This window comes from Octodon degus, unplaced genomic scaffold (genome assembly GCF_000260255.1).
Source record: "Octodon degus isolate 3935 unplaced genomic scaffold, OctDeg1.0 scaffold00289, whole genome shotgun sequence".
In the NCBI taxonomy this organism is placed as follows: domain Eukaryota; kingdom Metazoa; phylum Chordata; class Mammalia; order Rodentia; family Octodontidae; genus Octodon; species Octodon degus.
The window spans coordinates 1,033,753-1,047,462 of NW_004524865.1; the positions used below are offsets into that span (position 1 = coordinate 1,033,753).

The following is a 13,710-nucleotide window of genomic DNA, read 5'->3' on the forward strand; positions in this document are numbered from 1 at the left end:
AGAAACTTATTTGTTTTCAACAGAAGGTGTTTTACTCCAGACTACAATGTTCCTTTTTCTGCTCACCAATGTTCAGAACTGTCTTAGGATTTTCAGCTCTGGAGAGCAATTCATTCAGCCCATTCTGCTGTGAGAGTTTTTAAGGCATTCAGTGCAGCCTTGCCATTTTGCTGATATTTCAACAGCACTGATGCTATTTGTCTCTAAGTTGTAGACAGGGCAATACTGGGATCAGTAGATAGGAAGTTCAGCAGAACAGGAGCATCCTATTTTTTTTAAAAAAAGACAATAATATGAAATACTTAGGGCTGGCCAAATAGCTCAGCAGATTAAAGCGCCTGCTTAGGCAGATGCAGTGGCCAGTCCCACCCCCAGGGTGTGCTGAGTTGGTGATTGAGACTGGGCGTGGTGCCAAACGCCTGTAATGGCAGAGCTTGGGAGGTTAAAAACAGGAGGGTCACTACGAGTCTGATCTACTACCCTGCACTAAAAAATACAAAAAAAAGAAAAAGAAAAAAGAAAAAAAAAAAGCAATTCTTTTTACTTAAGGTAATCTACAAATATGCTTTTAGGTTACTTATAGTATTAGACATTTAATTTTAACTAATTCTAATCTTCTATATTTAGTTATAAGAAAAAATATTCCTTTCATTCATGTTCTCACCATTGTGTTTTACCTGTGGGCATTCTATACCCTTGTCAAACTGGAAAAAATGTGAGACGTTTATTTCATATGTGGTTTATGTGTATGAACACAGTAGAGCCATGGACATACAAAACGAGATCCCCTTGAGGCACTGGCAGCCTTGCTGTCTGCCCAAACCTGCTCTGGCTGAACTCCAGCAGGCTGCAGCTCCAGGCGCACAGCGGACTCAGCAGAGAGAAAGCCCGCTGCCTCCTAGTGCTCCCAGAGCGCAGAGCAGGGCTGTGGGCTAAAGAAACTCCCGTGCCCTGCTGCTGCTAAGAAGGATCTCTGTGAGATGGAAACAAGGTCTAGAGGGGCCAGGTGGCTTTGTTACCCAACTTTAATGCTTCCTTCAACGATTTCAATGTTAGGCATTGGTTGGAAAGCATTCCAGTTTAAAACTTACCCCCGATCTTTCATACATTCCTCAAATAAAATTTTCACTTAAAACAGCACAGATTCATGACTCAAAAATGATGAAAATATGGACCATCGATGATTATTCTCCCCTTTTCTGCCACAAGCACTCTCTGACCCTTCAGTGGACACAGGAACGAGAAGTTGCGGCGATGGAAGCAGCAGCGAAAGGCACCTCCTTCCGCAGAGGTCATTCTCCACGGATAACTCCCCGAAGGACTTCCGGTGAATTGATTCACCGAGAACTAAGTCAGACTCCAGAGCTGGGGCAGCATGCGCCAGCCCAAATGATGTCTTTATTACTGCTCATCAAAATTCGTAAAATCTTTAAATCACATTAAGATACAAAAGGAGTAACTATTTGATCAATGTTAATCTCACACGGCCTGACTTTGAAAGTGAAAAGCCAATTATAAATATCACCGTACTTTTGCAGTAGATATGTAATAATGGGAATGTGAAGTTTAGATAGATTTTATTTCTACCATTTCAACTTCCAAGTAATAGCATTGCTTACCAAATAGCACAGGTTTACTCTAATAGCAAACAAAGAATTAGACAGAGGGTGTCCAAGTATTATTGCATATTGTTGTAGCTTCTTTTCTTTCTGGGGAGTTTAATGAAGTAGAGGAAGTGTTTTAAAAGAAAACAATAAAACATTGCCTTGGACAGCTGGGAACCCACACTGAAGACTCTAAAATTTTGGCCACTGGGGTTGCTATCAAGTGTAGATGGCCTTCTCTCAGAAGAGCATTAGTTCAGCTTATTCTGAAGAAAGGACTAGATGGGGAGGTTTTTTTTTTTTTTTTTCTTAACTAACATCAATAACCATCAGAGATAACCACAGTTGTGCAGTCATCTCTAAAATTAAAACAAGTATGCAATGTACACACACAACACACACAATATAGTGATATTGTTGCTGGATTTAGGATTTAAAGAATCATACAGTTTCTTTGATGGGCCTCACAGAGGCTGCTGTTTAAACATCTGCAATCCTTTTGTTTCTTCTCAGGGTGTTGGTCTCACATGAGGGGTGCACACTCTTATTTTACACTGTCCAAAACCTTAAGGAGAGGACTTGTGCCTCCAAGTCTTCCAACTTAGCTGCTTGACTCTGCTTCCCTAAATTTCTCCTCAGCGCACAGACATACCAGAAAGAATGCAAAAGACACAATGCTACCACAGCTGAAAAACATTTGCTATTTTTCTGAATTTGGCAGATCTTATAATTACTCAAAATCATTGCTATGTCATCCATTAAAAGAATAAATATTTTCATAGGACTTTCTATGGGTCTGATCAGATTCTTAGTACTTTATATAGACTAATGCACAGAAACTACATAACAGTCTTATAGATAGGGCTGTAATATCCCCAATGTTATGGGCAAAAGAAAGGAGGGATGCTCAGGCTAAGGACTTGCCCAGGATTACAGACTAAGGGCAGCAGTGTTGGGTAGAGAGAAGAGAACCCCAAAGCAAGTCCCCTCCTCTAGGGTAGACCAGTGCAGATGTAGGAAAGAGCACTGGGCAATTCCTTCATGAAATATTTAAATTACTCCACTTATCTGAAAACTTGTCTACTTAGAACAACTACAGGAAAGGAACTTCAGCTGGTGAGTAACAGAAAATGACATCCAGATCTTCATTCTAGTTGAAACCAATACATCAGCACCCCATAAATATGGTGTGCTATCAGAACACCATAATGGATATTTAAAGAACTCAACAATTTCAAATTTTATTCTATTTTTTTCACTTGATTTAAACTACTGCAGAAAATGTTATGCTAATTAGATGACTGTTACAAGGGTTTAAATTTAACCCTAATCTTTCTAAAAGATTGCACATCATCAGCCCCTTTTGATAATTCCTCAACCAATCCCACAGTCACTTACTGACATACTCCTAATGCTGACGCTGCTCACCCATTTCCAATGCGGATCAAACGTCCCATGGATTTGCCCTTGTTATCCTTAGGCATTAGGATGGCTGTTACCCATATTTAGGTGAAGAGATAAACTTATAAATACTTGGAAAGTTATACAAGTTAATTATAATAATGTAAATTATATAATACTGGGAAAATAAAAAGTGAATTATGAATATACTTTAATAATATTATAAGAATAGAATTTAAACAAAATGATACCATATGAAAAAAAAAAAACACCTCCATTTCATACTTGAACAGACTTACTGACGTTTCTTAAAAAGAATTTGGATGCTCCCAAAGTACCACCTATCTTCTTATTTAGAGATAAAATCTGATACATCTCTATGTCCCCTGCAGAAAGAGTATCATCTTAAATATTATAGTCAACAATCATTTCATTTGTTACTCTTCAAAGCAGTAAAGTTTATATCTTATTTTCTACTTGTGAACTTTTTTACTTTAGATGCTTTATTAAATTATTTGTTATTTACCCAGAAACAGTAGTAGAGTTGCAGAACAGTATATTGATTATTCTGTTGGTAGGCAGTATATTCTCCTTTTGTAGACATTTTCTTACTGCCATAAAATATGTATTAGAACATATAGAAAACTATATAATTAAAAGTATATAAATATGTAGAACAAGCTAAATATTTTAGAGTGTGTAGGATAATGATAACAATGAAAAATGAAACCTTTTCTTGTAAAATCTTAATTTTCTTAGTAGGTTTTGTCCCCCCCCCTTGGAATTTTATGCACTTGTATGAAGAGATATGTGGACAACACTGCTTTTATTCCATGTTTTAGGTATTCTACCCTTCTTTGGGTAACCAAGAAAACAGATCATACACATGTTGATACCAGAAGAAAAAGTCCCAAGCAGTGGCCATAGGGAACATGGAGTAGGATATTACAGAGGGGAGAGGGTGAACCTCATAGGTTTGATAACTGTGGTGAGCCTGTGAGACCAGGGCAGGGCAGGACAATAAGATGTCATGCGACTAGACCCACATAAACAGGAAGTACATCAAACCTCAGGGACATTCATTTCCAAGCTGTTAGTTTACAGAGGAAGGAGGCTTACCCGGGCCTTCTGCTCCATTTCTAGCATTAATCTTTCATGTTGCTCAGCTATAGCCAGTGTCGCAGAATGGACCTTCTGATAGATCATTTCTCCTTCCCTTGTTTGAAAAGTGAATAGTCCTTCTCCTGTGTCACACATTCTGTGAGAATAGAGAAAGGGAAAGAGATGGGTCTTCATGTTTTCAAGTGCAGAGCAGTTCTCCACAAAAAAGATGCCCTCACCTTTGTTTTAGCCCATGCTTGCTTTTGGAGAAGTTAGCAAAGCAGGTTTTTCCTTGACCAAAACCAACCAATGAATGCATCTTTAAGTGGGACATGAGAATGGCATTAAAAAGGGTAAAAATTCATACATAGTTGGATTTTTAAAGAGAAAGCATTCACCACAACGTAAAGGAACAGATAAGTATGATTTAGGTCGATGCAGTGCATTTCTTCTGATTAAGGAAGTATAGCCTATAGCAGTTTTCTTGAAGGATTTTTCATGTTTCTTATATAAAAACACTATCAGAGTTGAAAGCTCTTAAAATTTAAGAAAAATCTGCAATATTATGCTCAATGAAACCCAGGAAAAACTATACATTTTCTATATCTTTAGCTTCATGTTATTTTTAATGTATCATTTTGCATCGATAGACTGAATCTTTTATTTAGCCAAGTGATTCTTAGGAAAATCTTGCACCAGTGAATGCATGGTGAGAAAGAAACTTTGGATATGATGACCTCTGCTGAATATTTTCTTTGAAAATTATCAGCCCTGTGAATTTGGGCAACTTGTTCAACCTAACCATACTTCCTTTCCATATATCTAGAATAGAAATAATGGGACCATTTGAATATATTTATGAAGGTTAAAAGAGTTGATATAAAATATTTGCATTGCTTTTACAGTTACCACATAATAAAAGTATTTTCAATATAAAGAAATATAAGGAAAGTATGGAAATAATTGAGTAGCAGAAATGACTACATTATGTTATTATTTGCTATTATGATATGTAATATTGTGTTCCTATGGTGTCATACTAGCACAGGATTATTATGCAGAAATTTATGTGGCATTTCTGAGAACATGTGTTTTTACTGAAAAAAAAGCTCATTGACAAGATATTAATCAGTGGGATTACAAATAACTTTTACTAACAAAGACTAATTCTAAAATGAAAAATATTTCAATTGATACTTTAAGTCAGTTTATAGAAATAATTGAAGGCCTTTGGAAAGATCCTCCCATTGTCAATATGATATTAATGCTCAGATAGTGGATATTAACAGGGCTACTACTGTTTTGTTGGTTTTCAGGTGATAACCCTCAAAGGCTTAGCAGGTTTCATCAAAATGTTCAAGAGGCTAAACTATTTCTTGAAGTACGAAAAAAGATTCTTGATTCTTCTCTATGGTTCCCCAAGGAGTTATCAGAGGAAAAGAAATGTCTCAGGAGGACTGCCGACACTGTGGAGCTGTGACTGCACCCCTGAGGGCCCCATCAAGCCAGCACTTAGCTTCTGTGAAAGCCATCTTAATAAAATTCACCCAGCGTGAAATGGAAAGTCTGGGGAAAAATGAAGAGATTTTTTTTTCAAAGTGAAACAAATGAGCTTTCTTAGTTGATCAAGGGACTAAGAAAATCCAACAGCAACAGCAAAACCATTAAGTCATGAGTGCATGTTGGTTGAAGTAGAGTTTTGTTCCTTGTCATCTGAAAAGCATTGCTCAGTAGCCTCAGGAAATGAGATAATGAAGAATCAAATTGTTATTTCATACTCAGTCAATGAGATGTTAAATTCTAAAGATTGTCCACTTCCTGGGACTTAACTCTGCCCAGTGGGGAAGTCTGAATGCTTAGAGCGGGTTTTTCTACCATTCTTCTCAAACAACTCCTGTAAGCTCTCATCTTTCATTAAGAAAAAAATGGTTAAAACATCAGCTTAAAAAGCAAACTTTAAGTAAAAGATTTTTTTTTAACATTTCACTTAACCAAACTGAAGTTTGATTTCTTAGCGTACCTGTCTTGTTTATGACATCTGTCAGTTGTGTTGAAATAAGTAGTTTAGATTTCCTTGGTTTCAAGTATGTTCAGGGCCAATGAGATAGCTCAGTGATCTAAAGTACCTGTTTAGGCAAGCTTAAGCAAGTGCGTAGGAGACTGTGCTTCAATCCCCAGCACCACAAGCAGTGCCAGCCCCGCCCTAAGAGCAGGCTGGGCCCTCACCCTTATCCCCCCACAAATTATGCTCACTGGGTGCTAGTACAGAACAGAGAATTCCTTTATCTGTCTGAATAGTTTCATGAAAGCAAGATAATATTAGAGGAGATGATGAGGAAGATGGAATAACTTATATGGCTTTGACTTGTGCTTCTAGTAGAATCCATGGCCAGGAGTGCTGGCACCATTGGAAGCTCATTCAAACAGCTGGACCAGAGCCTGCATGCTAGCAATATCCCCAGGGGATTCATGTGCACATTATGACATATGGGGTTCAAAGGAGGACAAACTGGAAGCCATATGTGTTCAACTTCTCAAAGACTGTGATATATGAAATGGAAGGTTAGAGAAGAAGAAACAGAAAAAAAGTGGTAGGAAATCCAAAGCAATAGTGCTATGGCTGGAAAGAACTAAGCTGAAGGTGCTCATTCCACCTGTATATTCTAATTCAGAGCCATCCAAATAACATACAATGACGTATTATTTTATAGAAAAAAAGAAAATATATATCATAACATCTTGGCTCCAAACTAGAGTTCTACTAATACACAAAGACAATTGCAAATATCATTTCTTTTTATGTTTGTTTGTTTTTTGCGGTACCGGGGATTGAACTCAGAACCTTGTGTTTGCCAGGCAGGCGCTTATTCTACTCAGCTATCTCCCCTCTTTTTATGTTTAACAAAACATTGGTACAAGTTTAGTTTTTAAAAATTTAACATAAAATGTTTACAAACAATTCTCAAAGGTCCCTTTCAGCTGTGCACAATAGTCTTGGGTCTCACAAAAGCTCTAAGAGGTAAGTAGGACAGGCACACTTGTGTTCACGATTTTTGTTCATATTTTCTGCATTATTTTGGGCACAGTGATATGAGACAAATTTTAGTATAGGGTTCAAAAAGTAGGGTACCAATGTATATCAATAGGCTATGGCCTGCCACATGAATGAACCACACATTTTTCAAGTAGACACTATCATGGGCCTAAGGATAACAAGAATAGAAATATATCCATAACCCATTACCTTTGAGACTTTTTCAAGTAATAGAGAAAGAAAAGCACTGTTCAAAGAATCATGTACTCACTGTGGTGTGCACCACCTGGCAGAAGTAGGGAATGCTATGAAAGCTAATGGGGGACTGACTTGGACTACTGACTACTGACTCCTCATGTGTGAAATAGTGTGATGAGATGTTCTCATGGGTTTTTTCTTTTACTTAAATTAAAAGAAGTTATATATGTGACAATAAGTATGTTTCTGGGATAAGTTCAGGCTGCTTGTTCTTAAAGACCAACACTTGGGAGAGTTGGAGAGAAGGAACCGCATTGAAGGGCTTCAAACTGGGAAGACCTGCAACTCCATCTCGGCAGTGTTTAGGGGTACAAAGAGCTATCACAGCAAGGAAAGGAGAAGGAGGTCAGGAAGGCTGCTTGCTGAGCAGGGTCTTTGATATCCAGTTGTGTCTGTTTTCTTTTATTCATCACAGTGGACCTCAGTTTTAGGGCTCCACTTGTTATTTTTATTGCAGATGGCTAAATTAGTTTTATAAATATTACAAGCACTTAGGTAGGACTGAGCCCTCAGCACAGAAGACAATCAGGGCTGGAAGCACATTCACTGAAGCCAGTCTTCAAGAAAAAGAGGATCAACTACATCTGCATAATAGGACTGGTGAGATAGTTCAACGGACTAAGTGCCTGCTTAAGCAAGCGCAGAGACTGGGCTTGATCCCCGACACCACATGTCACACTGGCCAGCCCCTAGCAAGTTAAGTCGGCCACTGAGACTGGGCATGGTGGCACTTGTCTGTAATCCTAGTGCTGGGGAGGCTGGAGACAGGAGGATCACTGTGAATCTGAGCTGTGTAGTGAGACCCTGTACCAAATTCATAAAAAACAAAAACAAATAAACAAACAAAACATCTGCCTACTTCCCTTAGGATGAACAGCAGAGAGTGATGCTCTGTATAGGCATCAATCAAAACCTCCTAGCCTGTTCCTTCCTGGAAAATCCTTGTTCATTCCATGTACACTTGATGTGTGAGTTGCTTCCCCATTTTATCCCCATTTAATCAATATTAGCCAGGCCACTATATTTATTGTAATCTACTGCTTCCTTATGGTTTTGTCCCACCTCACACTCATCTTGTGATTTCCCATTGGATCAATATTACCTAAGTGAGTATACTTACAATCTTATTAATGGACTATAGTATTGTCTCACCTTGAACCCATCTCATCTTGTGACTTTGCTTAATAAAATACCCTTGAGAGATCAGTAGGTCACTCACTTTAGGTCCCCTTCTGTCTCTGAGAAAGAAGCCTTCTTTCAATAAATTCTTCCTACTCTCAACCTCCTTGTTCCTAGAATTCATTTCTGGATTTCAGAGAACACAAAGTGTTTCAGGCATCTAGCAGGTTGGGAGCTGTTTGGAGGTCCATATGTCATCCCTGTATCATATGTCTTCTATCATTTTTAGATAACATATTCATAGAACTAAAGGTTCAGAGGGGCACAACAGAGTTTACCATATGTTGTGAATTCTGTGTATAAAAGATTGGGCAGTTAACTATATTAACTTTTAGGTGGGGATTCTCTTTAGAATTTAGAATGCCAGGCAAAAGGAAGGGACAAAAACTTTTTGGAAGGACAAAAGGAGGAAAAAGTGAAGGAGAAGTCCACTGTGAAGGGAGGAAATGACCAACTTAGCAGGCCTTGTTCACCCAAACCCTGCACATTCCACAGAAAAGCCTACTTTCAGAATAGCTTTTGATTGGCTTCTGGAGTATAGCATCTGAACTTTTGGAATAGTCTACGTATTTCTGTAGGTCTGAGGTCTTTAGGGCTATCTCTAAGAGTTGGGCTGCAAAGATTGATTTCAACAGGGTGACTTAGGGTGGTTGCCTCTTTCTATGCTGATAGAGGATGAGCTGTGTCCTGTGGGTGCTGCCTGCCTTCAGAAGTAACCACAATAAAACCTGGACTCCCAGACTCCAGAAAGCCTTACTAGGTGACAGCGCCTCACATGTACTGTCACACATAATTGCTAAGAAAGTTAATTTTGTCCCCACACAACACACTAAAGGGCCCTGGAAGCTCCCGCCTGGTGTAATCTTTTGTGATTTTCATCTGTATATCTCATGGTAGCCCACCATATTATGAGTATAGAAACTTTTTGTGAGTCTTCTAGAAAAATCACCAAGGCTTCAGGTGGTCTTTGAACTCTTTCATTTGAGACAGTAGCATATGTTAGGTTTAGGGTTAGGGTTAGAGTGGAATCAATCACTTGATATAGTAATGCTGTTAGTCTTGCTTCTGTTAAGTTCTGGTAAATAAGGAATAATGAAAGATCATGTTGATAAATGTATTTGTAGGCACTTGAACTTCAAATATAGTGCTTCACTGTTCATAGATTTTGTAGTTGCTTTCAAGGAAAAAATAGTCATAATGTATAGAGCCCTGGAGGGAAATTTAGCAGAGAACAAGCCCATTTTACCTACTTCCAGACCATTGCCATTCTTTTCCTTTCTCTTTGTGTATGATTTAGCCCTCTGTGATGTGATGATTCTGAAACACTGGCCTTTCTTCCAAGTAACGAGTGAAAAAAACTTATGGAGTCAAAAATAATAGAGACATTTTTGTTTTAGAAAATAAAAGTGGACACTAACATAATTCTCTATGTGTGTCTAGATAGTTTCACTAGAGATGAATTGGTCAACCTCTGCAGGCTGTCTTTACAGCAGTGTACTTTCATTGTCACTGTCAGTTTTGCAGTATTGTGTACATACATAAGGACCAAATACTTGTCCTCCAGGCTCATGGAAATTGAATGCTAAGCAAGGAACACACACAGGCATGTTCCTGAAAACTCAGTAGTTTTCTATTCAGGATTGAAAATTTAATGTTTAATTTTAGAAAGTAATGAAACTCTGAAAAGCAGAGCTTTTCTTCAAAGCAGTTTAAACCAATTAGCACTTTTATTACATTGATGGTTTACTCTTTATAGTCACTTAACAATGCCAGCAATTCACTTTTTTAGTAGTCATGAAGAGACTGCTCACTCTGAGAGATCTGGTGAGTCAAACTTGGCTCTGTGCTAAGACATTATGAGCAAAATAGACAAACAGACTCAAGTAACATAATACAAAGTTCAGAAGCAGATGTCACTCGTGAGTTAAGTATGTAATCAATGGAGAATCTGAAATCAAGGAGGGTAAGAGAAGCTCTTCAGAAAATTAGGTTAGACATTTAACTATTTGAAAAAAAAAATGTAATCTGTTTCCACTCCACCAACAAAAATCCCCCCAAATCAAATAAAAACCAAGAAGTGAGCGCTTCGCACTTCTTCACTGAGATTGCAACATCCTGCAAGGCAGCCAACTGGTCTTCATTTCACACAAAACATGCAAAGAATTTCTCCAAGATTATTAAGAGATAAGCAGCTGAAACCAGCCACAGTGACTGGTCAGTTCTTAAACTAGCTCACCTTGTTGAGCTGCATTGCATTCATTTCAGAAAAAAAGCCAGACAATACACAGTACATTGTACTTTCACCATGCAATGGACAGAGAGCACTGGATAGCACTTCAGACACAAAGCTTTAAAGATTCTTTCCTTGTCATTGTTCCTGTTCTGTTAAATTAGGTCCCCAACCTGTGGTTCAACAAGCGTACCAACAAAAGTGCACATTAAAGTAAATCAATCAATCAGTAAACATTAGTATCAAATCCTCTCTGGTCTCCAAGCTGCACATCAATGCTTTTGTGGAGAAGGAGTAGCAGCAGATCCGTAGTCCTCGAGACCAGACAACTGCTTGTTTCAAATATCTTCATTGAAATACTCAAAGAAGCTGAGATATTTTCACCTATAAAATTCTTAGTTTAAGCCGTTTCACTTGAGCTTTTGATCCTCTAAAGAGTTCATCTGATCCTCTATAAAATGAAAGTTGATTCTCTAAAAAAATGAAGCTTTTTTATGTATTTAGTACAGGGTCTACAGGGTCTTACTAACCATATCAACTCGAAGTGATTTTCTTATTTTCAGCCTCCCAAGTGCTGGGATTACAGGAGCTGCCACCACGCCCAGTCTCATTCACCCTCTCATTGCATCCTGGGAGCAGGGCCAGCACAGAACACAGGGAGTGGAGCCCTATCCCTTGGTCTGCTCAAGCAGGCACTTTAATCTGCTGAGCTATCTGGCTGGCCCTGAAATGAAACTTTTTAAAAAAGTTGATTTAAACAATATTTAAGGTACAAACTTGCTCTAAAGTTATACAATTCTCATATATGAACTCAGTGATGTCAGAATACAAACACAATTATCATTTCATTTATGTTACCTATTTTTATTGTATCCTATTCTAGCTCATTTTTATTACTTTCAAATTTTCTCTTTTGATTTTCAACTGAATAGAAAAGAGAACCAAGTCTCCCAGAAAGTCTTTTTAAAATTCTGTTAAAATAAAAATTAAAATTTACTGTCATGCTGACAGATGATCATGTTTCAGTTTTAAAAAGCAAGTAACTTCAGAAGCTACAACTTTATTTTATAATTTCAAGTATAACTCTAGATTTTAAAAAAAGTTTAAAGCTTAGCTTTTAAACTTTATATACCAATTTAAAGTAATAACATGAATTGTACAATTTATAAATCTGAAAAAGTTGGCAAATATATTATTTAAATCCCCTTCAGAGTAGATACTAAGAAATGGAATAAATATTTCCCACTTATAAATAAAAAATAATTCTTTTAATCTAATCCCTTGAGATCTCTGCTTTTTGTAAGTGTAAGCTTTAGTTTTCATCACGGTTTGTACTAATTTATCCCAGTTTAAGAATTGACCACCCCCACAGCTGGTCAAGTGTATGCTGTATTCAATGCATATAGTTTAATATTTTTAACATCTCATCACATTAATTTATAGAGAACTGAAGATCTAGAAGTGAAAAATACAATTAATGTCTGAAATAGCAAAAGGCAAAAGTTGCAGCATAGATAAAGGAAGAAAATAAAGGAGGGAGAGGAAAATCACAGTAAAATTGCAGACCACAGAAATAATTCACTATGAAGAACAGAGAAAAAAATAATGAAAAAAATAGACACAGCCTTAGAAATCTCTTAGTAAATGTCAGTGTAGCTAAAAGAGTTGGGCACAGAATTCCAGAGGGAAAAAAAAGGAAGAAAGGGTAAGGAATAGGGTCAAACCCCCTCAAATTTGATGGAAGACATACATTGAAAAGTTCAATAAGTTTAGTAAACCCTAAGAATACTTCCTAGCCCAGCTTTTGCTCTGGATGTTTTGGCTTTTTAATTTGGGTTTACGCCATTCTTATGTTTCTTATTTGATCTATTGGCTATTTTTTCTCTCTCAGCTTATCTTTTTTCTAAGCTGTCTGCAAATCTTATTAAATTTGTTCTCATCTTTGTAGTATGTAGATTTTATCCGTTCTTCCCATGGCTTCCTTTCTTGACTTTGAAGGATTCTTCTCTGATAGTTTTCACTAGAGTTTGCAGTAAGATGCTAGAGCTTTTGTTATTTTGAAATGTGAGGATGATTTTTGTCTTCTTTATCTTTCGTGTGATCTATTATGGGGAAAGAAAAATACAAATTTGGATCTTGTATTTTAACCAATCATAATGGGAATTTCCCTTGGCAATTTTCAGTTGTGTGATATCCAATTCCTATTTTTCATTCTATTGTTGGAGTATAAACCAAAATGTAAAGTATAATACGTCAAAAAAAAATACGCAGACTATTCCAAACCTTCTTTCATATGGATATATCCATCTACCTAATTTTGTGAGCTGAACTGAGATAGTGTCATATGCCCTCTTAGAATTTATGGCTCATTTTAATTTGAAAAAAGGATAAAGTTTGCTTAGGCATGTGTTGATTAATATATTGAAAAGTAAACCTTTACTGTTCATGAAAAAGATAGCAATTAATAGTAGAAAATAACCACAGGGACAAACATATACATGGGAATATAATTTCTGAATCGACACTATTCATATAATGGTCAAAAAGCCAAGCCAATGCAAAACTGGAATCCTGCAAGACAGTAAAGAATCCATAAATGAAATAATAAAGCTAAGGTTGACTTTGTAGGGCATATATTGTAGGAAGTGTAAAATCTATTTGAAATGAATTCACCTGTTGTATTCAGTATTTTTGCCGTTTTGTTTCTCATTAAATGTACTGTGCTTTTGCATCCTATCATTGGCAAACTTTTTTATCAATAGAACCTTTGTACTGGTCACTTACCCACAATCATGACCTTGTCTCCGACTATTGGTGAACTAGTATTTCTTCTGAGTCAACTATGTGGTCTCTTTCAAGTAACTAAAAGCAAAACTATCATAAGTTAAAAGCATTAAAGTTTA

The 13,710-nt window shown here is 37.0% G+C and overlaps 1 protein-coding gene across 1 annotated transcript in view; it reads right to left on the reverse strand.

Moving 5' to 3' along the window:
• Dok6 (docking protein 6) overlaps positions 1-13,710 on the reverse strand; it is a 472,679-nt gene that overhangs the window by 120,412 nt on the left and 338,557 nt on the right. The window contains exon 6 of the mRNA XM_004647161.2: positions 4,125-4,263. Coding sequence (XP_004647218.1) covers positions 4,125-4,263 — 139 coding nt within the window. The remainder of the gene's footprint in view (positions 1-4,124; positions 4,264-13,710) is intronic.